Source organism: Habropoda laboriosa, unplaced genomic scaffold (genome assembly GCF_001263275.1).
Source record: "Habropoda laboriosa isolate 0110345459 unplaced genomic scaffold, ASM126327v1 scaffold162, whole genome shotgun sequence".
Classification (NCBI taxonomy): domain Eukaryota; kingdom Metazoa; phylum Arthropoda; class Insecta; order Hymenoptera; family Apidae; genus Habropoda; species Habropoda laboriosa.
The window spans coordinates 68,866-89,233 of NW_017100269.1; the positions used below are offsets into that span (position 1 = coordinate 68,866).

Genomic DNA, 20,368 nt, shown 5'->3' on the forward strand with positions numbered 1-20,368 from the left:
AAAAACGCTTACCTTTCAATCAATTTTAAATATAATAATTTGGATAGGATATTACGATTTGTAACCAAAAACTTTTTAAATTTCGTGACGAAGTTTATAAATCTAATCAAAACAATATGTACGTATTTTGAAGCGGCAACATAAGTTACCGCATTAAAACAATAAATATAACTTTCTGTAATGACCTTTGGTCTAACTGACAAATCGTAAACGTTACCGATAAATTTCTTTTTCTTGCTCATAAGAATACATCAGTAGAGATAACTGTTGAACAGATTGTTAGTCGTAAATAACTTCTCAATTTGTAATCATCAAGTATGACTTGTTTAATTGGTGAAATGGAACAACTTATTAGCAATGAAATGTTATTATCTACTGCACCGAATCCTTCATCTAATGGTCAAACTACTCGATTAGGTATATTGTACTTACTTTCTGACTATTTTTAATTTTCCGTGAAATATGCAAGTATAATATGATAATGAATAAAACATAACGATATTTACAGGAACCAATGCGTTAAGTACAATTTTTTTAATTGTCAATGCTACTCTAGGAGCTGGTCTTTTAAATTTTCCACAGGCATTTGATAAAACTGGAGGATTAATCACTGCCATTGGTACACAACTTATATTGCTCATCTTTATTGCAGCTGCACTAATAATTTTAGCAAATTGCAGTGATATTACAAATACATCTTCTATGCAAGATATGTTTGCAAAGCTTTATGGACAAAAGTCACTCTTTTTATGTGCTTTGTGTGTTACAATATATAGCTTTGGGTGTTGTTTGACATTTCTAATAATTGTTGGTGACCAATTTGACAGAGTTTTAGCAACATATTATGGACTTGATTACTGTCATACATGGTAACTGATATTAAACTTAATATAAGAATATTATTTCATTAATATGTTCTTTATTTATTAACAAATTTAATATTTTAGGTATTTAGCCAGACCATTTGTTACAGCTATAACATGTAGTATATTTATATTACCTTTATGTTTTTTTAAAACATTGAATGCTCTAAGTTATACTAGTTCCATTGGTTGTATAACTATTTGCTATGTAGTATGGTTGGTCTTCTATAAAAATTTCACAAAAGTTGAATCTCCTGTTAATCCCATGAAAATATGGCCTGATAATGGATTTGAAGTGCTTCAGATAATTCCAGTAATTTGTTTTGCATATCAGGTATTGTATTTTTAGTAACATAGAAATTTTCAACATGAGAAGAAGTAGAGGATAATTCTATATTCATAAATCATTATGGTTCTTGGCATTTTTTGCATTTGCAGAGTCATATGACAGCAATACCAATGTATGCTTGTATGAAAGAGAGAAATATTGGAAAATTTACATTGTGTGCTATACTAAGCATGATCATTTGTTTTACTGCTTACACACTAGTTGGTATTTGTGGATATGCAACATTTGGTGCTGGAAAAGTACCCAGTGATATACTTCAAGGTTATACAGACAGAAGTGTAATTCTTCTTGTAGCCATTATATTCATAGCAATTAAAAATTTTACCACATATCCAATTGTTTTATACTGTGGTCGCGATGCTTTGTTAAGTCTTTTAGGAATGGATATTAATGTAACTATTAAAGTCAGAGTTTTTGTTACATTGATCTGGTATATATTGTCTCTAATAATTGCAATATTAGTGCCAGATATTTCGCCGATTATTAATTTACTAGGGGCATTATCGGCAGCTTTTATTTTTATCTTTCCAGGCATTTGTTTATTTCAAAGTACACTTTTAAAAGATTCAGAATTACATTTAAATAAAGACCGATTGCTGATATTTTTCGCAATTTTTCTTACTGCGCTTGGTGCATTTGTATCTGGCGTTGTATTTGTAGAAGCTGTCGAAGATTTGCATCTAACATCAAAACAAGTTCCATTGGTAACTGGTTTTAGGCAATTAAGAGAAAGTTTATGTACTTAATATATTTAATTTACTTTAAACATTACAGAAAAAAGATAAAATAGTTTTTATAGAAGAATTTCCTGTAAATTGTTAATACTCAAGAAAATAAATTTATAAAAATGTTTACAAAAAAGAAATTGATATTATTTTAATTGTAATAGAAAATCTTAAAAGACTGATACACATATACAAACCTATTTTACATTTGTTTTGCCATGGTAGGAAATTTGTATAAACCAACATTTGTAATTTTCTGTTTCTTATTACATTTATATGTTTTAAAACAATAAATGTTATATTGAATAAATAAAATTATACATAATATTTTACACAATTGTTTACTTTTTTCCAGCATCTATTACAATTTTTACAAGAAATTTATTTTTACAATTGCTGTCACAATAAATTATAGTTCATCATTTTTTTTATAGTGATCAGTCAAAATGATTTCATGGACTATTTCGAGGTTGTAGTTTTGTTACTAAAGTCGTGTAATATGTTGCCAGAGAGGTCTACGACTTTCTCGATTATCGCTTTGCAGAAGAAGCATGATCTGCTATTTAAAAGATGTCGATCGATACAAATACGACATGTTTGGTGATTACAAGGTTTAAAAGTTACGGCTATGGATTGCGCGTAACATATTGTGCAAGTATCACTATTATCGCTTAAAATTTTTAACTTGGGCAAAATAGCCCGACAGTCATCCAAATATTCAATCATTTCTTTCAGCTTTTGTATTTCTTCTTCCGTTACATCATTTGGATCTGCAGCAAATATTACACGACAATATTTTGTATGTTATCATAATTATTCACTACTTTCAAATTTACAGAAACAGTATTTACATATATGTATACTTACAGTTTAATAAGGAAAATAATTTTACATTCTCTGCTTGGTTATTTTTAACTTTAAAGTCTCCTAACATGAGATATAAGGTATTCATTTGAAAACTTGGTTCCATCAATAAAGTTTGAGTCACCTTTGGTATTTCTGTCATAGATTTTGCTAACAAAAAACAAATTTTTCTTGAATTAAATTACAACTATATATTTCTACATAGGGTATTAAAATAATACTTACGTTTAAAATTGGTCATATCTTCTTTAAGTAATGCTAACAAAATACCAGTAATTGCTGTCAGTATTGGAAAATGATCCACTGATTCTAAATCTGGAATTTCCAATAGTACAACATGTTGGAAACAACTAGTTTGTGAACTCATTCTATTTAACACTTGACAAAGTAACTATAAAAATAATTAAATGATAATTACATATTAAATAGGATATAGTGGTGTTAATATTATAGAAATATATACTTGACATAATCTAAACAACAAATTTTCGTTGAAAGACTGCGGTGAATTGTTAAAGATATTTGGAACCACAGTGATAATCATCTCTAAAACTCTTAACAGAGAAACCGTTAAATCAAAACACGTAGCGCAGATTTTTAGTTGTCTAGATTCAATGAAAACTCTTTCAGGTCTCGATGAACCATTATGAATTTCTTGCATCATTCCAATAAACTCAGAAAAAGTCCAGTTCAATAAATTTAGCAAAGAATTTAAGAATGTCGTTGTATCCTGTGGATTTTTTAGTAATACATCCCTTACGTGGCCTTGGTATACAACAGATGGGCATGGTTCTAAAGAACGGAGATCGGTAATCTCACTGATTATCCTATTTTTAAGGCATTTACTGAAAATAAAAATTACGTACTTCTGGGTTGAGAAATCGACTCTTGTTGAAATAGTTTTAGTCCGATTCCGCTCGAAAGATGTGGGCTCTTTTCATATCGAAAGGCAAAACCATTACCTTGCCAAAATCTAACTAGAATCCAATTTGACTCGGCCCATGCTCTATTTTCGTATGATTTTAATAAATTCGTGACAAGTTTCACTCTACTTTTTTTAGGTACATTTTCTAAAGATTCCAAGGTAAGTGGATTGAACACGAATCCAGCCAGCGTTAAAAGTAACGTAGTTTTTGAATTGACGTTCACTATACGGGAATCCATGAAATGCTCGCAAAGAAATTCAGCTATGCTTATAAACGTTTCTCGATAGTCTGGAATCTTTTCAATATGTGCCGTTGGATGCATATGATTTCGTAAACCAACACACAAGTCGGCCAATGCTTCTAAGTAAAAATCTGGTACAAAGCTAAATATATTTCCTTCTAAACTGGCGTTTTTCAATGTTAACGTGACCACTTTTAAAAGCCATGATAATTGTGACTGGTTCTCTTCCGAATAAACAACAGCACGAATCCATACCATATGTCTTGCTTGGTCTGTCAATTTAGTGTTAAAGACGTCTATCGTCCTTGATAATTCTTGTTGAATTGATAGAGATTCAGGATCCTTTTTTTTTTTAACTTCTTCTAGACGTGTTATCATGTCTTGAATAGCAAAAATATAATCTGACATGCTATTCCTAAGAAGTACCACTTTTGCCAATCGCTTTTTCACTACTATATGATAAAATAAAATAATACTGTCAAGCAGTTCTAGCAAAGATGTAGTTGCATCTACAGAGTTCAAGCGTAATGGTGTTGTATCAAAGTTCATTGAACTTCCTTGACCTAGTAAATTCATATTAATCACTCTGACAAATGTCAATCCAGTATATGAATTAGATAAATCTTGATTCTGCCCCATTGTAACAATCACTTCATGTTCAGGACCCAACCGCTGTACCAATTCATCTCTGTATGTCTTGTTTAAATGAGACACGACGCCACCCAGTCTTTCAGTTCTCAAGTAGTCAATTGATCCATCATAGAATACCCTGTCCATTTCAATTTACGAGAAAATGTTAATAGATAAATTACATAAGGCTAAAAGCATAAATCATATAGAATATTTTAAATATAATGGATAAAAGTATACCTGCAAGGTACATAAACAGGATATGTTCGTACTTCGGCATCCCATAAAATTTTGAATGCAGCCAGAAGTCGAAATGCACAACATAATGTACATGGTACTGGATTCTGAAGTATTGATTATTATCTGTAGAAATACTGACCAAAGACGTAATACTGTATAAAATGGCTTAATTATTGTAAATTTTATAGTCTTCTACTCACATTGTTTGCTACTGGAACAAAACGTTTAAATTTTTTTAAAAATATAGTTCTTGAAGTTGGTCTCCTTTCATTACCATCAGAATTATCAAGAAGAGTTACTAGTAATTGTACTTGTAATGTTTCCACTTCTGTGAAATAAATTAAGAAAGATATGAAAACAGTTAAAATTGACCTGAACAAATATTTTTAATGTTGATTATACCAGATATAGTAGCTTTAATCATCTTGCACGCGTCCAAGTAACTTTCTTTGTTAGCTTCAACTCTTGAATGCACAGGATCCATTTCCCACCAAACATTGTTAACTATATCAGCCAGCCCTCTTTTATCTGGTGGTTTAACATTTAAGAAATGTGGAAGCCTTACTTGATCGAAGAGTAAATATTGTAATAAATATTGACGCGTCGTTATATGTTGACAAATTTTTATCAAAAATAGTACATTTTTACAATAATTAAGGTATTCAAGTAAGGAAGTTACATGTCTGAATGTAGACAGTAAGAAAAGGACTATACTTTCCAAACATGCCTTCATTTCATGCTCTTCAAGAAGTACCCATAATAAATCTAAACAAGTTGATAACACAGATGGAGAATCTGTTTCTAATTCAGAAAGTTGTTGCATGAATGGAATTAAAACATGTTCTGTAATATATGGCATAGTAAGTAGAGGTCCTACATGTTTTAAAACAGAACTTGAAAGACACATTAAGAAGGTTTGCATGCTTATATTTTCATCAAGCAGCATAGTCTGTTCATTCATATTTTGTTTTGTGTTTATCTGTTTTACCAGTTTTAGAAACCACTCAAATAAAAGCATAGCTTGATCTATTTCTTGTTTTGGAGCTGCTTGCAGTGGTTCATATTCTTCTATAGGATAACACATTGGTGTAGAACCAAAATTAGCTGTTAAACCTAATGTTTGTGTAAGGCTCACTGTAGGAAAATATGCAAAACCAGGACCCATTGATATATTTTCAAATGCTCGTCCTAAATTTCTACCATTTCTATAGAAATCAATAGTTCCATTATCCATATCTAATGCACATCCAATAATGTCCCATGCAAACCATTCTTCTCCATATTTATGTGCAGCTACATTCCATTTTCTAACATTATTCCCATCATAAGCATATGAATTAATAGTATCACCTAATGAAGAAACATTTTAAATGTAATTTTCAAAAACTGAAACATTATATATTCAATATAATCACATGACAATGAAAAACATTAAGTAGTTAACAGATTATTTATTACTAGACTGAAAAATAAATTTACATTTTTACATGGTATTAATTCAGATATCAACATACCAACTCCAAATTCCTGATTGAATTTACATTTAACTGTACTCCAACCAATTTGCATATGTCCTTTAGAACCAAGTTGTACTTCGTACATCCATTTTCCTTTATAGACTGCTGTATTTGCTCTTGCTGTAGTAGAATTACTTCTAGCTTTAACACTAAGTCCATCAGGAGAAATTGAAAAAAGTCCTGAACGAGTTGACATATCAAATCTGACTATATTAGGTCCAATTCGACCAATTCTATTGTCTTCTATATTTCCCACTGGAGCATTTTTTAACAGGGTACTTCCAATATACTTATTTACCAAATCTAAACTATTTGACACTCTAAAATGTAAATATGTATACTTCAATAACTATTAAATTCTAATATTCAAAAGAGAATAAAAAATACAAACTAGTATAAGTACCCTGAAGAATTCACAGTTTCTTCATTAGATTTCTTATATGTAGGACCTAAGAATACATCTGGCCCAAAAATATCTTTTACAATTTCATTCATCTCCATGTTTGAGAATTTTTATTATTTCGTAACATTTAAAAAGAATGAATTATAGAATTTACGTATTTAATTGTGTAAATTGTGTTAAAGAATGAGGTGTAGCAATCAACGTTATATTTTCAATAACATCTCCGATTTACCAATCTGCAAACAGTATGATAAAATGTGGTAATCATCGAAAATTAACCGCACTTTTTAAGGAATTGAGGATCACGCATAATTTTAATTGAATTTGTTAAAAGGATGTCAATACAAATGTATTTTGCGGCTTCAGGCATGCCTTAAGGCGTAGAAGTGGGAGACATAGGAGAAATTGTGACGTCTCGCTGTTAATCAGCCAATAGCGATAGAATAAAGCTATCGCACTTACTCTTATGTCTTCGCTGATACCCTGCCAATTACGATAGAATAAGGCTATCGCACTTACTCTTTCATGAATAATAGGAGACGATCGAGCCTCGTGTGAGCAGTCGGTAACAAATGAACCACATGTCGATTTTCGAGGTACGGAAACGGTGGTTGTCAGTTTGTGGTGGCATATTATTTTTCATTGCAGTCAGAAATTTTTGGGCTTCGTAAGCAATTTTTGAAAACACAGAAAACTATTTGTATTATTCAGAAACAACAAAAAAATGTTTACTTTTCACTTTTTTAAATCTTAAAAAATACAATACACTTCTTGAGGTTTCCTTTACAGCAACAATTTATTCTATATGAGTCATTTAGAAGCTAACATCTGTGCTATTAAATGTTTGTCTTACACATCAACGCAAGTAAGAGGACAAGGCGATTAAATAATTTTGTTTCCTGTTTTTTTTTATCAGTGCGCTACATTATCGATAGCTAATTTAAAATCATTTGTGTAAACCATTTACCGACACCGCAATTTACCCTCAAGCGGCGACAGTGTAAGACCGAAGAGTAGTGGGCATAGCCTGACCGCCTATTTTGTCATGCGATGATGTCAAAACCTTAAATTTGCTTTATCGGATAATAGTATTCAGTGTGGGTGTTGCTAAAATTTGTTTAAAAGTTATCCTTGATAAATAAGAATGCACGTATGCGACATTTCTATTGTTTTGCAGAAGACAGACTTGTTTTCATAAAGTATCTTTTAAACTTTATTTAAAATGTGTAATCATAATTTGAATTATTGTAAAAATAAATCATTCCTAACTTGTACTACGTTATAAAAAAATCTATTCAAAAATATACTTACCAAGAATGATAAGTTTATAAAAATTGAATTAGGAATGTGATCAGGTTTGTTGCATCAACGGTCAATGCAGCCTGCAAGTTTCTTTATTGAAGTTAATATCAGTAACCGCAACGAAAAAATGTCAAATTAGGCTCCTGTATCTTTACGAAGTGTCAAATGGAAAGTAAATACGTAACAACATTAAATTACACGTTAAATTACATTGAATTCGCATGAAAATAACAATTCGGTATGAGAATAGAATATAGAAAAACGATCGTGAAAACACAACTCTCACTGTGAAGTGATCTATATAAAAACGAACACATCGTAAGAAAACCGAAGTCCTAGTACCGTGTTTGTTCAACAAATATTATGATACAACCGGAAAGGGCAATAATCAACTGGCTTTGGTATTTCTTATTGCGGTGGGTATAATGTGATAATATTTCGTACTAATATTTGATCAATAACTATAAAGAGTATTACGTTAGTCAATTTTAACTGAATTCGCATCTCTCATTACTTTGCGAATCGCAGTTGTTTACATCGCGTTCCAAAATGTTTTTCGAAGTTATAATTCATAGAATACTTGCACATAGTATTGGATATACCGTATGCATATTATTCGATAAACGAGTACAATGTTTTAATCACTTACAAGGAAGAAGGACATGAATACGTCAAGGTGTTGCATCGCTTTCTTCCTATTTCGTTGAATTTTTTCCATAGCAGAATTATCGGTACATATCTAAAACTGACGTCGAACCGATAAATACTTGTGCATTATTGTACACTTATTATTCTCGAATATATCGAACATTATTGTTGTATAATTCTTATTAAAGATCTCACTCATACTCCTTAAGAAAGAAACCCCTGAAAAAGGCTTTTTTTTGTTTAAAACTCCTATTCACTCACGTGCGTTTTAAAGGAACATCGAACACGTTTGTTGCAAACATCATACTGATACACGTTGAGAAGAAATATTCCTTGTAATAAATTAAATATCGTCCAACATACAAAATCGTTCTCTCTCTCTCTCTCTCTCTCTCTCTCTCTCTCTCTTTCTCTCTCTCGACAAAAAACTACTTAATCTCGAAATCGCATTATTAAAAATGTTTTTTAAAGTTTTTTTCGATGTATTTTCTCGCTCACACATTTCTCGCATCGTTTTTCAATCGTCGCTCGATGACTAGAAACATCGTTTCGCGTGTCATTTGGTAAAAAAATTATGCGAAAATGGAAAATAGTCGTAGAAAAAATAAACTCGGCCCGAGGACAGCATCGAACCTTATATATGTAACGTTTTGCGGGCGATCTAAACTCGTGTACACGTTTGTCTATATTAAGGAACGATGCTGTCCGGCTTTCCTTTCTTTTTGGGTACTGTAACTAACACACTTTGTGTCCTTGCGATTGGGCGGAGTAACTGGTCAATGGAAAGTTAGTGTCAAATCTACGCGTCTGGAAACCTTACTCAAACACGCATGGATCGCAGAAAATAAATATTTCCTTGCTGCTAAAAACTCTCTGTATGTGATACCCTGGGCAGCAATTAATTGGTTTGTTCAGCGCTCTGCGCCTGCTTCTCGATTTTCCTCGCGAGCTCAGGGCTCATGTGTGGGTGTGGGAATGGCAATACCGGTTTTCTGAGAATCGTTGGCTTCACTTTTACTTGTGGCTTGAACGAGGATACCTGACTACCGCCAGTTAGGTGCATGTCTGCAAATTTTGCAACTATCTTAGGTGTCGAGCGTGGCGGGAGAGGCGATCTCAAAGATATCGAATCCGAAATTTGATTAGAACTAGACGATCTGACAATTTCCTCGGTTTCTTGCTCAGGGTCATGTTCGGTTTCCACGCGTTTAAACTTGGATGCATCCGGATTCGATTTTGTGTTTTTTTTTAGAGTACATTGATTCTGCTTAGCAAACCGTTCCGCAGCAGTGCTCATATCAGGAGACTCGGGTCCTCCAGTAGGCGATGTGGCTGCTTCTGCGCGAGATGGTTGGGTAGGAGTCTCCTCGTCCGAACTGCTTAGACTACTTGACGAAGCGGATTTTTTGCTCGCGTCCTGTGCTGATAAAGGTAGATCCATTACTAGATCTGGCGTGTGTTTCTGACGCATTTCGCGAAACTCTTGGGAAGTACGAAAAATCTTATGATTCGGAAGCGCAGGTGTGTTTAATTGTGTTTGTGACGTTGCTCTTCTTTGCCAGAGTTCTCGATTTGCCGAAAATGTGGGTTGTTCCTGTGGTGTTTCTTCCTGTGAAATGGCGTTGTTTGTTTGAAGAGAGTTTCCCGTTTGCTGCACAGTGTCGCCTATGCTTTGGGATTTCCAGTGTTGTTTTCTACTAGTTCCACGCCTTCCTCCGCCGTCCAAGCTCATCAAGGAGATATGTTCTGCTTCTTCGCCAGCTTCTTCGTTGCGTTGTTGCTGTTGCATCGATGATTCGCTGAAGTCTGATATCTTTTCGTTTTCCCCGTTATTACCAATAATGACCGATGTGGTGTCTGCACGATGATCCGAAGCGAAGACGAGTTTCTCTTTTTCAGGTGTCGATACTTTTGCCACTCGGGATGCGCCTTCCTGAAAATCGTTCAATAACGTGAGACTGTCATAGTTTCTAATATAGGTATACAAAGGAAGCTTTTATGATGAAATGTTTTGTTACATAGTGAGTGGGAAACTAAGGACGCTCTCCAAATTACCAACCATGTTTGTTGCAATAAAATGCAAATTATTTTCTGTGTTGTTATGTGTACGTAGTGCCCTGGAATTTTGTCACAGATTGTTATTTTTATTTGCACAACATCAAATGGCCAGAATCATCTGCAATGTACCACAGATTCTCAAAATGCTGAATTTATAAGTACAATTTTAATATTAATATTTCTAGTAGTTTAAAAGTTCGATAGTTTACAAAGAGTTATAATAAGAGCCTAATAATCGTTTTACAAAACATTCTTAAGTATATTTAAATAATTACAGCTTTAGATGTATACAAGAGTATAAAAATATATAAAAGTGATCATATCATATATCTGCATGCATTAATGTGGAAACAAGGACATGAATAAACACAAGTGCATAAGATTGATATTTGTACCAAGGTAGAATTAAAAACTGCTCGTAAAACTGACAATGAATAAAGGATGAATACAAGCAGGCAAACATGTAAATGTGACAACAGCCTTACATTGATACCTATCTCTCTATAGATGCCAACGACGAAGTTAATATTAACTGGTCTGGGGGTGAGACACTTTTTTACTCACCTAAGCCAGAAGAATATCCGCTGGATAAGTACGCTCTGCGAGTAGCATTCCTCTTTGGTTTCATCTACAGACTGAAATTGTTTTACAGAATACTAGGATTCACAAACCAACTGAACTGTTAAACAGGGGCACTCCTTCAACGAAACGAAAAACACAAACGACAGAACCACACGACACTGGCAGCAGTTTTATCGAACAGTTTTTAGTCCGTTTCGCCCACAACCTATGTACGTGAAACTTTTCTTGTCAACTAAAGGCTGACTAAACGTATATCTGGAAAAACCATCCCAACTATTAACATTAAAAGTTGCAATCAGTACAAAAAGAAAAAAATCACACAAAATACAAAGGACACAGGCGACACAAGACAAAGAGACCAAGGCACATGCAGCAACAAACATGTATATTTCTATTTTATTTACAAATATATTATACAAATGATTATAGCTAATTGAAATAATACTATCTCGAAGTAAATTAAATTTAACATAGCCTTAGATTCGTCTCCCGCGCTTCGTGAATTTACTATTTGGTGAGAATCAAATTTTCGAATCTTCAAATCACCGGTTATAGACCCAACAAAGTCAATGGAAAAAATCGAACAGTAGGTTTTTGAATATAAAAGAGAACTGTAAACAATACTAGCTCCCACGTATAAAATTTGTATTATTCAAACTAACCTGTTTGCTTATACCTCGTATCGATTTAAACAAACAAAAGGCTTTGTAATGGATTTGGTCCCATAGAATAAGGCGATGCTGCTTTCTATTAGGTGTGTAGTGTACAGGCAACAAGTCTGCGTCTTAAAACGGTAATGTGCATTCTCAACTTTCACTGCTATTGCACTTAAAATTATAGCACAATAGCCATGCACTTGTGCTTAAAAGTTCAAAACTTTCGAGTGCGTCGCAAAGAATGTACAAGCAGACGAATGTATGAAAAGAAAATCGAATAAGGTGTTCATACTAAACGGTAGTTTCCAGTACCTCTCGACTGATGATAGGATGAGCCGATGAGATGCAAGGGACATTTGTCACGACCGTTGAAATAACACCGCTGTTACTGCTATTTTCTGTTGTGATTATATTCGTGGTAGACTGCACATCGGACGTGGTACTAGAGGACCAAGTAGTTACATTTCCGGATGGACCCATCAGTGGTGAATTGTTACTTGAAAGAACACTATCAGCAGAGCTGGAAGTTCTTCTTCGCATTGATTCTTCACTCGATGACTTCAAGAGTTCCTTTTCACGTTCTTCGTCCCTGAACAGAGAATAGAAGTATTTTTATAAACCAGAATTAATGGAAAAGGAAAAAAAAACAAGAAAACATAGCTGCGATACAAGCTGGACCTATAAAAAAGCTTTACTTCCTCGTGTTTAAAAGAACTAAACAAATATTAATGGCCTCTTAAATCCTTAAAATAGCAAGTCAATGTTAGAGAAGTCTCTCTGCAATATTGATTTGCACACGAGTTAGTGACATTAGTTCGAAGTACAGTGCGCAAAATGCTTAATCTTCTTATTATTATATTAGTATTAGGGTTACGCATTCCTCTAATTAAATGAACTTTATGGGAAAATGAAAATCATTTAAAAGCAGTGAAATAGTTGACTGCAGAGAAACTTTCTTAGCGCATTATAGTTAAGCAAAACTTCTATGCATTCGTATCCTATATTTAATCTTTTCGGAAATACGTAAAGGAACAATGTGGAAATTATTAAAAAGAAAAATAAATTCATTCATTCATTGAGAACAACTAAACTAAAGATGCATTTTTACTTAGAGAAGCTTAAAGAAGCACTTTCTTTTGGTTTCAAAGTAAACATTCGAATTTATCCACATTTCGTTTCATTTGAATTTTTAAATTCAACCATTAGGTTCAACAGAAGGCATTCTCGTAGGAAATAATTCACCACTGCGTGTGATTAAGTCGCACTTACTTTATCTTGATCATAATATATTTATCGGGAATAAGCCCCTCTTTACCGGCCAAGGCACCTCGCCACCAGTCATTACTGACTTGTGTGTATAGAGTCAAAGTATCTCCCTTTTTGAAGCTTAACTCTCTTTCGGACCGTGCATTGAAATCGAATTGCGCTGTGGCTTCGAGGTTTTCTGATTCTGGGAATACACAAAACGAACGTAGATCGCGCTCTGCTAGATTCCGAACAACTAATCGACTGCTAATATATCTGCTTTCACTTACCATCCTCAGATGGATAAACCTCGGAGTCCATATCTTCTTGGACCTGGTCTGTCGGTGAATCTCCCACGTCTCTGCATGGAAAATTCATTTTCATCAGAAAATCATAAACTTACAAGTCAGATGATTTTTCATAACGCCAAAAAGGTGCAGTACACTTACACGTCATCGGGTTCTCTACTGATGTATTTTTCGTATTGAGTACCTCCAATATCTTCTGGAAATATTTCTTCACAGAATGTGATGATATTTTTGATGAGTTCATTCACTTGGTTCTGATACTGCACTTGGTCTTTATCTTCTGGAACAGGCACCAGGGTGGGTCCGAAGCAAATTGCCAAATTGTATGGGTCCATCATGTTTTCGTCCGAAAATTCTGAAAGACTGCAAAATGGACAACAAAAATTAATTCATTTTCGAAAAATAAGACTATAAATTACAACTGTAAGGCAAATTGCAATCGTTAGTTGTGATAAGAACTGAAGTTGCAAATGAAATTTGAAGAAATAATACTTAAGACTTACTGATTAAGAAAGGCGAAAAGGTATCGCATTACTATAACAACTGGTCTTGGAAGACTGGAAATCAGTTCCTTCATCTTGTTAACGAACTCTTGCTTCGATTCTAGCTGTGCTAGTTCCATTAGATGTTCAAAGTAAATAATGGGAAACAGTGGCTCCCTGAGTTCTCTTAAATACAGCTTCAACACACCAGCAACACTGTTAATATCCGATGCGTCTGTGACATCGGCCAAGGGATCCTCTCCCCTTTCGAACCACTCCCGGAAGTTATTAATTTCCACCTGGGAGCCTGAGACACGGAAGATACCTTGATGATGAAGACCATATAGATTGATCACTCGAATGCAACTCTTCATAATAAGAGGTATCTCTTGATTCGTGCTCTCTAAATATTCTTCTAATGATCCACCGAAGAGTTTTGGCTGGCCATTCATCTGCAATCTACCGATTCGTTTTCTCCGAGCTTGCTTTTGCTTCGTTGTCGATAATGATGGATTTGAGCTAGCAGTGGACCCATCCATCAAGCTCTGCCGAATGTATTCTTGTTTTGCGTCTAACCTAGCTATTCTTGAGGTTCCAAGAAGATATTCTCTGAATTTCTGTAAAATAACAGTGAACCTTTTGTTGATGATAATACTTCTATACAGTAACCATATATGTTGTATTACATTATATGCTTTTAAGTCTTGCGTGTGAAACGCTTAAAAGTTTAGCTTTTATATTACAAAACAACTTGTATTAAAACGATTGAAGCTAATTTTTCAAAAGATTCGTGGTTTTTAAGGCGATCCTGATTTTTTTCTCCATGAAATTTAATATTTTCTTTTGCACATGTAACTTATGAAAACTCACCGTGAGGTAGAATTCTTCAGTTTCTTGCTTGTCGGCTCTGAGCTTGATTTGTACGGTTTCTGGAGGTCTGGAAGTAGGCACAGCGTTTTCTCCAAAATATCTGGAGCAGTCGTAATCTTTCGCGGTTAACATCTCGAGTAGACTAGCTTCTGCTGTTTCCAAAGTTTTCCAAACTTCTTCAGATTCGGTTCTTAGGGACGTTAGTCTTTGTTGCAATTGAGTCAGTCGTTGCTCCATTTCAGCGTGTAACAATTTTTGTAATTCTGGTTCAGGAGTCTGTGAAAGTATACACAACTATAGTTTAGATAAGTATCTAATAATTGAGGGAGGTAAGGTTTTTTTTTGTATTTTGGTTAAATCCCATGAATTTTTTTTTGTGCTCACCTCGTCTCCTCGCTGTCCTTGGAATTCGAATTTCTTTGGAATCATAAACGCGGAATGATGAGATTCCAAAAACCTTTGTTTGTCTGCCCTCGAGTCTAAAGCACTGACAAAGGCAGTCAACTGTTCAGCACCGGATTGTAGAGAACGCTGCCTACCTTCCTCTGCACTACAATGCATAAGCAGCGCCCTGGCAATACAATTGTGAAAGCCAAAATCCATGCACTAAAAAAATACGATGTCACTTTGGTTACTTTGAATTAAAAACAAAACTTTTATTCGTTATATACACATTTTTCCATTTTTATGAAACAGCAGAAAACTTGAAACGATTAAAAATTTGCTTACAGATTTAACTAGAGCAACTTACATCAATGAGGTCTGAAAGATCTTCCACGAAATACTTGTGTATTGTGGTATTCGATGCTTCGAGACATAAAATGTACTCGTTTCTCGCTTTTAGAGCCTTCAGCTTTGCTTCTTGGTACTTGACTTTCCTCTAAACAGAACAATAGGCATATGTGAGTTAGATGAATTTTTATCAGTACCTTTTTTATGCTTTTCGTAATTTATTAAACAAAACGAACAGTTGACTATATTAAATTTATATCTATAAACTATGAATAAAGGAATGCAATTTACAACAAAAATATACAATAAAATGTTACTTCAAATTTATTTCAAAAATAAAATATCTATAGTTTAACAACTTGCATATGTATAGTTGTATATAACCTATTCTTTATTTCTAAAATCGGGAGAGTTATCGATAACATTCTACAGGTATATAAAAGAAGAACAATTGACAAATGCATTTTACACAAGTAATTACAGAAATATATTGGTTGCATCAAAAATAAGGACAAGAAATAGCTTAGAATCTGATAGAGAATGCAATTTTGAGTAAAAAAAAGTTACCATAAACATATGTCCATGTTTCTTTAATGTTACATTATTATTCACAAGATCCAAATCTAATGAACTTCTACTTTAATCTACCCAATGCATGTAGTACGTTTCTCAATGACCTGGAGGAAGAGTATTCAAAGATGAAGTTTATTAGATGTTAGTTGTTAAGTTTATCAGATGTTAGGATAAGAGAATTGATTGTTACAAATAATGGAAACATGTAATCCTATAAAGGAACAATAGAAAGCGCTTCAATGGCCATTATTTCAATACTAACCAAATATAAAAAAAAAAAACTGCCTATATAAGACGGTCGAAAAAGACTTGAACAATTTATGAATCAAGAAAACCCTCGAGTTCGTTTATTCTCAAAATATCCAAGAGAACTATTTTACGTTTTAACATAAAACCAAGGTCCTCAAAGTACTCTAAGATGAGCACGTGGCCTGGAACCCTGAGCAGCAAACAAACACGTATAGAAGCTGCACAATAGAAAGAGGTTCTTCTGAAATTGATGGGATGGCGGCGTGAAGAATTTTCACGCGAGATGAATGAAATTGATCTTTACTCATCGAGGGAATACACCTGAACCTCGGTTCACGTATCCTCCGCGAGAAGAACATCGTGATGGAAATCGATAGTTGCCCGTCTTGAAGTATACTCGAGCGAGCCAGCTCAGCACCAGGGTCAGAGGCGACTCGAGGAGGGTCGAGAGTGAGAGAGGGCGATACTCACACACGTGCAAAGAGAGAAAGAGAGAGAGAGAGAGAGATGGGCTGGCTGGCCTGGCCTTGATTTCTCGTCAGCCTACCTTGTTCACTTCCTTTTCCATCAGCTTGTACTTCTTACTACGGGCGAGCTTCTCGGGCGGGGCGTTCGCTACCTCCAGCTTGCTGCGCTGTTGTTCCGCGACTCGAAGCTTCGTTTCGGCTTGCCGTGACCCTGTCTGGTATGCCTGGTACGTTTTCATCGTGGTGTGCAGCTCGTCGAGTACTCGCAGAATCTCCTCGTGCGTCTCGTAGCCTATTTCACGGCACTGAAACCAATCAAACGTTCATCCTCATTTCCACCCCCATTCTACTACTGGTTTTCGTTCCCTTTGTTTCCTTTCTTTTTTTTTTTAACGATGTTTTTACTTTTATCTCCGTTCTGTCGAGCATTTTCAGTGGTAGATTTAGAAGAACAATAGAAAATATAGAAGAAAGAGGAAAAACGGCGTTGGTTTGTGGTGGTTAAAATAGTTGACTAGTGAACGTTACCACCGATTATGAAAATCACGAATTCGAATCTCTTTTCTTTCTCTGAAGGACTTGGAAAAATTCCCCCTCCCCTATATTAAGTACGTTCATTGTTCTAGCAGATAGAGAAGAACAATAGAGAACCCGCAGGAAAATAGAAGAAAGCGATAAGGCAGCTGTGACGGTTAAAATTAGAAACTCTTACTATCCGGATATCCGAGTATACTCGCAATACTCATTATAATCCGAACTTGGTGTCGAAATCCGACTCTAAGTTACTTGAGTATCCGGATTTATATTCAAATATCCGAATTCGGATTTTCTTTGTTAACCCTTTCACTGCTTATTGGCAGATTTCCACCTTAATTTAATCCTTAATTTTTGTCCTTTGCGCACTTCCATCTTAATTTAATAAAATTAATTTAAAAACGATAAATTTTTAATTTTAATTCTTTCATTTTTCATAAATTTTCAAACGCCGAAACGAAAGATGTTGCGGCCGTGATTGAACATGTACCATCTGCCGCAGGGAAAGGGTTAATTACTCAAATATGAAGCTCTTCTTATCTGGATTTCGATTAAAGAAAGCAAGTTTAGGTAAAGGATTAAGATTAAAGAACCGGGAAGATTGGAATTACCGAAAGAAGCTGGTTCATACTCACACGCTTGTATATCCGTTGAACGTCTTCCATCACTTGATTGAGACGACCGACGAGATGTGTGCTGTATACTTCCGAAAGAGCGGCATGATCTCTGCTTAAGGACTTCGTTTCGTTGATAAGCTGCTGCCAGCAAGCGTAGCTCGAGAATAGGGGCCACTGTTCTCGCCTAAGAATTGTTTATGGCTAACTACAATATGTTTCACTTCCGTGCGTTAAAGATCTATTATGAATATACAGGGTGTCCCCCACATAATTTTTACGTTATGCTATGTATAAAATGCATGTTCCCTTCGATATCGTGCAATTTCTATATAAAACACTTTTCTTTATAAAACACGTATACGTACTTTAGAAATTATTCAAGGTAGACAAGTTATGTGAGTTACCCTATATATATATATAGGGTAAAAAAAAATATTCGTGTATTTTTCACATGTAACAGTCTTTTTTTTATCTTGATTAATTTTCGAAATATGTAACAACATAGGTTTTACATCTCCAAATTTAAAGTTTCGTTTTCATGTTCATTGAATATAAATCAATCGATAAAAAAAAAATGCTTGTCAAATATTTTTCGATGTTCTACTCCTTATGCCAAGTTTCATCAAAATCTGGGATTGTCACTTGAGTAATGTTCCTTAGTGGAATTAGTTCGTGACTGCACGAACTTACACTTCATCGCGAACTGCTCTAGTCGAACTACATTCAAGTGTAATCACATTATCCGTGGAACTTTAATTATATTCAGTGTTGGCAAATAAAGCATTAGGTATTTGCTAAATAATCGACTTCACGAACAATGTGAGTGCCAACACAAACAGTTTTTTAATTGATGAAAAGGTTATCCTATAAGGTGACCTGATCTTTGATGAACCGAATCCAGTTAAGAGATTCAGATTATTTTTCGAATATCTATAATTTTATGAAATGAAATTTTGTTAAAATACACAGTTTCTTTTCTATTCTTTAAGTAACTTCTTTTCCTTTTCTATTAGGTGAAAAAAAAAGATTTTGTAAGAATGAATAGAAAAATTCATAAAATTGAGTGACCCAGTGGAAAGTAGGCACAAAAACTACAATATTATAAATTAATAGGAAAATATGTTTTAGGAAAAATAATTTGCCCGGGAAATTTCGTACTAAATTGTAATATTTAAACTGGTAATTAAATTAGATGGCGCTTCAATTTTGTGTCCACCTAGGTATAGTCTATGGAAGAAATATAGTGAGATCGTAAAATCGGTCATGCGTCAAAGTTTACGCGTTGGAGTATATCGACGAGAGAATCGACAGAAATCTGAGAAGATAAAAACCCGAAACCTCAATCAGGGTCGTATAAAGTCAGTATGTTAATTTACGACCTCGTTACATTTATTCCGCTGGCTATACTTCGTGATCCAACGCGAAAGTGTTAAAAGAAAAAAAAAACAATTAATGTGTGTATGTACTTCTGTTTTTGCTCCTTGTGTCGAAGCTGTATGCTTCTGGCCAGCTTGTCGAGGGACTTGCTGTAATCGAGCTCCAGTTCGGCTCTCCGTCGAAAAAAATCCTGAAGTTCTGCCACGATGGCGACTTGGGCCTCCATCCTGACGTCGAGACATCTCAGCTGTTCGTTTAACTGCAGCCGTATGTCTGAAAAGAGGAACGCACAGCTGACATAAAAAAACATGCTGGTGGTCTTTGGTTTTTTGGTTAATCGATCGATCGACCGGTTCACCGCAACCGCGTTTCGTGCTAGGAGCTCATTTGCCAGTGAAAAGGTCTGGATTTCATCGTGTTTTGCTTTTCATTTCTCGTACACCTGCCTTCGACTCTCGAAATAATTGTAGGTAGAAAAATTGCGATTGCTTCTCTCGGTTAATAGTACCTTTACCGATAAAATTTTATTCTTTATATTATTATTGTCAAATACTTGGAATTTATTGAACTCATATGTATATATCATAGTTAATTAATAACGTGTCCATTGCAAAAGTATAATTTCAATGTTATACATACTGATGTAATATTAAATATGAACAGTGTGATATGAGAAAAAACCAAAGAAATATGGACAATAGTATTTTAAACAATTCCCATATTTCTGATTTATAACAAGGTCATTTATTTTGAATGTAAGTAATTAAGATATAAAATGATGAATCAAAGGTATATATACTATTTTTGTTTCTACTGTAATCAGATTTATAGATGCAGTAATTACGTATCGGGTACTTCACAGGTTTTCATCAAATTTATATATTTTTATGACTTTAAAAATAAAATAAAT

General features: G+C 34.3%; 3 protein-coding genes across 4 annotated transcripts in view; 1 reads left to right on the forward strand and 2 right to left on the reverse strand.

Annotated features, from left to right (window-relative positions):
* The first annotated feature begins 300 nt into the window (after positions 1 to 300).
* On the forward strand, positions 301 to 1,958 carry LOC108573505 (putative sodium-coupled neutral amino acid transporter 7). Its single transcript, XM_017935965.1, has 4 exons — positions 301 to 417; positions 509 to 869; positions 948 to 1,197; positions 1,302 to 1,958. The coding sequence occupies exons 1-4, from the start codon at positions 318 to 320 to the stop codon at positions 1,956 to 1,958; spliced, it is 1,368 nt and encodes a 455-aa protein (XP_017791454.1). The 5' UTR covers positions 301 to 317.
* Positions 1,959 to 2,396: 438 nt separating this feature from the next.
* On the reverse strand, positions 2,397 to 6,871 carry LOC108573499 (E3 ubiquitin-protein ligase RNF123-like). Its single transcript, XM_017935956.1, has 10 exons — positions 6,759 to 6,871; positions 6,353 to 6,675; positions 5,241 to 6,188; positions 5,039 to 5,166; positions 4,839 to 4,942; positions 3,668 to 4,737; positions 3,265 to 3,593; positions 3,027 to 3,192; positions 2,805 to 2,951; positions 2,397 to 2,707 (listed from the first exon to the last, which is right to left on the reverse strand). The coding sequence occupies exons 1-10, from the start codon at positions 6,854 to 6,856 to the stop codon at positions 2,397 to 2,399; spliced, it is 3,624 nt and encodes a 1,207-aa protein (XP_017791445.1). The 5' UTR covers positions 6,857 to 6,871.
* Positions 6,872 to 9,088: 2,217 nt separating this feature from the next.
* LOC108573508 (SLIT-ROBO Rho GTPase-activating protein 1-like) overlaps positions 9,089 to 20,368 on the reverse strand; it is a 34,179-nt gene continuing 22,899 nt past the window's right edge. For both annotated transcript variants that reach the window (XM_017935969.1, XM_017935970.1), the window contains exons 2-13: positions 19,548 to 19,731; positions 18,100 to 18,265; positions 17,011 to 17,235; positions 15,661 to 15,789; positions 15,294 to 15,515; positions 14,910 to 15,185; positions 14,061 to 14,656; positions 13,699 to 13,920; positions 13,540 to 13,610; positions 13,274 to 13,454; positions 12,317 to 12,593; positions 9,089 to 10,641 (exon numbers count right to left, since the gene is read on the reverse strand). In XM_017935969.1, the coding sequence (XP_017791458.1) occupies positions 9,607 to 10,641; positions 12,317 to 12,593; positions 13,274 to 13,454; positions 13,540 to 13,610; positions 13,699 to 13,920; positions 14,061 to 14,656; positions 14,910 to 15,185; positions 15,294 to 15,515; positions 15,661 to 15,789; positions 17,011 to 17,235; positions 18,100 to 18,265; positions 19,548 to 19,731 (3,584 nt within the window). In that variant the 3' untranslated portion in view covers positions 9,089 to 9,606. The remainder of the gene's footprint in view (positions 10,642 to 12,316; positions 12,594 to 13,273; positions 13,455 to 13,539; positions 13,611 to 13,698; positions 13,921 to 14,060; positions 14,657 to 14,909; positions 15,186 to 15,293; positions 15,516 to 15,660; positions 15,790 to 17,010; positions 17,236 to 18,099; positions 18,266 to 19,547; positions 19,732 to 20,368) is intronic.

Coding starts and splice junctions, on each gene's coding strand:
- LOC108573505 (XM_017935965.1), top strand. CDS start 318: ATGACTTGTTTAATTGGTGAAATGGAACAACTTATTAGCAATGAAATG. Junction 870..947: donor CTTGATTACTGTCATACATG/GTAACTGATATT, acceptor TTAATATTTTAG/GTATTTAGCCAGACCATTTG. Junction 1,198..1,301: donor TAATTTGTTTTGCATATCAG/GTATTGTATTTT, acceptor TTGCATTTGCAG/AGTCATATGACAGCAATACC.
- LOC108573499 (XM_017935956.1), bottom strand. CDS start 6,856: ATGGAGATGAATGAAATTGTAAAAGATATTTTTGGGCCAGATGTATTC. Junction 4,738..4,838: donor CCTGTTTATGTACCTTGCAG/GTATACTTTTAT, acceptor TGAAATGGACAG/GGTATTCTATGATGGATCAA. Junction 2,708..2,804: donor ATTATTTTCCTTATTAAACT/GTAAGTATACAT, acceptor TATTTGCTGCAG/ATCCAAATGATGTAACGGAA.